Raw genomic sequence first — 3,653 nt, forward strand, 5'->3', positions numbered from 1 at the left:
ATGGAACTGTCCATCTACAGAGAACTGGATAAACAAAACATGGGATATACATACAATGGACTGTTACCCAGCCTTAAAAAGAAATGAAATCCTGACACTAAAGCTGGGATGAATGGCGAAGACATTATACTACAGGAAACAAGCGTCATTAGAAAATAAACACGGTGTGATCCCCTGTAGGAGGTACCTAGAGTAGCCGGATTCATAGAGGAATAATGGTTGCCAGGAGTTGCAGGGAGGATGGGGGACTGCTTAGTAAATACAGAATTCCAGCTTTTAAAGACGAAGAGTTCTGCGGATTGGATGCAAAACAATGTGCCTGCACGCAACTGTACGCTTACATATGGTTAAGACGCTAAATTAGATGTTATGTGTATTTGACTACAATTGAAAACAAACCATTTTGTATCCTGAATATTCATTGGAAGGACTGGTGATGAAGCTGAAACTCCAGTACTTTGGCCACCTGATGCAAAGACCCGACTCATTAGAAAAGCTCCTGATGGAAGGTCGGAGGAGAAGGGGATGACAGAGGACGAGATGGTGGGATGGCATCACTGACTCAACGGACATGAGTTTGAGCAAGCTCCGGGAGATGGTGATGGTCAGGCAAGCCTGGCATGCTGCAGTCCCCGGGGTCGCAAAGAGTCGGACACGACTGAGCTACTGAACGACAAACAACAATTTGCATACGTATACAAAAAAAAAAGCAGAGACAGAGAGCACAGGAGCTTTAGCCTCATCATACCAGCACCAGTCCTCCACGAGCCCCACTCCACCCGAAAAGGCGCGTCCCTGCCTCCCTCCATCCCGCGGTTGGGGCGGGGGTAGGGGGGTAGGGGGTGGAGCGTCGTGTGATTTTCCGTCTTGCGCTCACAATAATCTCCTTAAGCGGCGCCAGAGGTACCTCGGCGCCCGCCCCCGGAGAGCGCGCAGCCAATGAGCACGCGCCGGAGCCGCACCTCGCGCCCGCATTGGCTGCGCCCGGCAGCCCGCGACCCCTCAGGTTCCCAAGCCGGGTTTAAAGCGGTCGCGCGCGGGCTCCTACCTTGCTATCCGCTCCCCGCGCACAGGTCTGCGGGGCGGGGCGGCCTGCCGAAAGGCCCACCCCGGGGCGTTCCTGAAGGGCGCCTCGGCCGCCCCCATCGTTCCCCCAGATGTATTATGCGGTTTCCCAGGCGCGCGTGAACGCGGCCCCCGCGAGCATGCTGCGGCCGCCGAGGCCCGGAGACGTGCCGGTCGGGGCCTCCCTGTACGAGCTGGTGGGCTACCGGCAGCCGCCCTCCGCGTCCTCTTCTTCTGCCTCCCCGACGGGGGCCGCGCTCCTCCCCAAGGCGGCGCGCGAGAAGCCGGAGGCGCCCGCCGACACGCCGGGCACGGGACCCGGGACTGGGGCGCACGCGGGCGGCGGGCCCCGGGCCGATGGCAAAGAGGAGCAGCAGCAGCAGCTGCGGCGCAAGATCAACAGCAGAGAGCGGAAGCGGATGCACGACCTGAACCTGGCCATGGACGCGCTGCGCGAGGTCATCCTGCCCTACTCGGCGGCGCACTGCCAGGGCGCGCCGGGCCGCAAGCTCTCCAAGATCGCCACGCTGCTGCTAGCCCGCAACTACATCCTACTGCTGGGCAGCTCGCTGCAGGAGCTGCGCCGCGCGCTTGGCGAGGGCGCAGGGCCCGCCGCGCCGCGCCTACTGCTGGCCGGCCTGCCACTGCTCGCTGCCGCGCCCGGCTCGGTGCTGCTGGCGCCCGGCGCCGTGGGGCCGCCCGACTCGCTGCGCCCGGCCAAGTACCTGTCTCTGGCGCTCGAGGAGCCGCCGTGCGGCCAGTTCGCGCTCCCCGGCGGCGGTCCGGGCGGCGGCGCAGGCGGCCCTGGCCTCTGCACCTGCGCCGTCTGCAAGTTCCCGCACCTGGTCCCGGCCGGCCTGGGCCTGGCCGCTGTGCAGGCGCAGTTCTCCAAGTGAGAGCCAGCTCGCCACCTCGGCCCGGCCTCCCGCCTCCCAAGCCGGGCAGAGCCAGGAGGGCACTTCGGACCTCCTCGCCCAGAGACAGGCACTGCTGGACGTCCCCTTCCTCGCCCCCATCCCAGAGAAATTAAAGTGACCCGAGCGGATGTTCGACGTAGCGTCGGGGCTCTTTGGGGTTCTGGGTGGCTTCCAGCTGCTTTGCGCTCACGTGCGCGCTCTCACCGTCACCCCGCGCCTGTGTCTCACGGTTCCTGGAGTCGTGCGTTTCGCAAGGGCGATGCGGACTTTAGGGCGCCGGGCTAGCCCGAGTGCGGCGGTGGGCCTACACCTGCCGAGCCAGGGAACCAAGGGGCTGCTCTCGGAGGGCGGGGGGCTAGGGGTAGACTTGGAGGTGTTTCCTTCTCCTCGGCCAGAGGTCACAGGCGCCCTTGTTCACCAGCAGCCAGTCCCGGGTAGAGGAGGCTGGCTGACCCTCGGGAAGCCAAGAAAGACCACGCTGTCAGTGCAGACGGCCTCGCGCATAGCAGACGGACAGACAGACCCTCGGCGGCCAGACGGTTGGCATCGCGGTACCGCGGGAGGGGCGGTGACAATTCCCAGGTCGATGAGTGTGCTGGATTGGAAAGCCCGCTTTCATACCCCGTCTATGAGAGTGCAGTTTTTTGAGAATCGCAGAACCGGATGTTTTGTCGCGACGATGCGCTCTTAAATCTAAAATCTTCTGAGAAGGGCGGTTTGGACCTCGAGATTCCTCCTTTTGTCTCCCCTTCCCGCAGGGTTAGCGTAGGCAACATTTGAGCTTCCTTGAAAACAACCACCTTCCACACACACCCGCGCCCCCGTCCCCCCCCCCCCGCCCCCGCCCCTTCCGCAGACGGGCTTCCGGGAGTACTCAAAGAAAATAGGTAACAATTCCTTTCGCGGTTGCCGGCTTGGCAGAAGGCACGATATCTAATTAACGTTCTGCCTTGTTAAACACGGAGGGGGACCAGGCACCCCGCTGCGGTGGCCACGGCGGGGTGGTGTCTTCGGTGCGGTCCCTTCGCGTTCGGGGGGTCTTGGACCAGCGCGTGGGGCAGGTCTTCTGGCCGCTTCGCGATGGAAAAACTACATTGTTTGTTACAGACGTTAGCAAATTACTTCATCCAAGATGATTTGATGATCTTTCAGCAGCTTGCTTTGGATTTTAAGGTTTCGGGGTTGTTGATAGTAGCCGAATTTAACTGGCATTTTATTTTATTTTTTTTTCCCTCTAACTTTGTTTCCCTGCGCTGTGAAGAGTCAACAAAATAAACATGTAAGGGCCTTACATTTTTTCGTCTGATTTGTTAATGAAGAAGTCCTGGTGCCCTGATGGACTGAGAACCTCAGGATGAAGGGTAATAAATAATTAAATGACTCAGGTCAGAAGGTTTAAACCTGACTTCCTGGTTTGTAAAAACTAATCCAATGGAATCAACTGTTGGTCAAGTTCAGAGGCATCTGAAGGGGCAGGCAGGTGAAGGGGTGGATGAGGAGAGAGGGAGGGATCCCAGGAATCAGTTCTTAGCCAGACTTGGTGGGGGTGGGTCTTTTCACACTACAACTTTGGCCTCTGAAAAATGGGTTATGAAATATATTTATGATAAACTTATTTTACATCTCATCATCTTTCTCAGAAATCTACTATTTCTGTCTTAGTGGACAGAA

At 59.0% G+C, this 3,653-nt stretch overlaps 1 protein-coding gene across 1 annotated transcript; it reads left to right on the forward strand.

Moving 5' to 3' along the window:
• Window positions 1-1,157: 1,157 nt before the first annotated feature.
• Window positions 1,158-3,273, forward strand: OLIG1 (oligodendrocyte transcription factor 1). Its single transcript, XM_040228266.1, has one exon. It carries the CDS (start codon window positions 1,158-1,160, stop codon window positions 1,959-1,961), a length of 804 nt encoding a protein of 267 aa, XP_040084200.1. The 3' UTR covers window positions 1,962-3,273.
• The last annotated feature ends 380 nt before the right edge of the window (window positions 3,274-3,653 follow it).

This window comes from Oryx dammah, unplaced genomic scaffold (assembly GCF_014754425.2).
Source record: "Oryx dammah isolate SB20612 unplaced genomic scaffold, SCBI_Odam_1.1 HiC_scaffold_2, whole genome shotgun sequence".
NCBI classification, from domain to species: domain Eukaryota; kingdom Metazoa; phylum Chordata; class Mammalia; order Artiodactyla; family Bovidae; genus Oryx; species Oryx dammah.

Bases quoted from the DNA above. Each gene is read 5' to 3' on its own strand.
- OLIG1 (XM_040228266.1), top strand. From the start codon at position 1,158: ATGTATTATGCGGTTTCCCAGGCGCGCGTGAACGCGGCCCCCGCGAGC.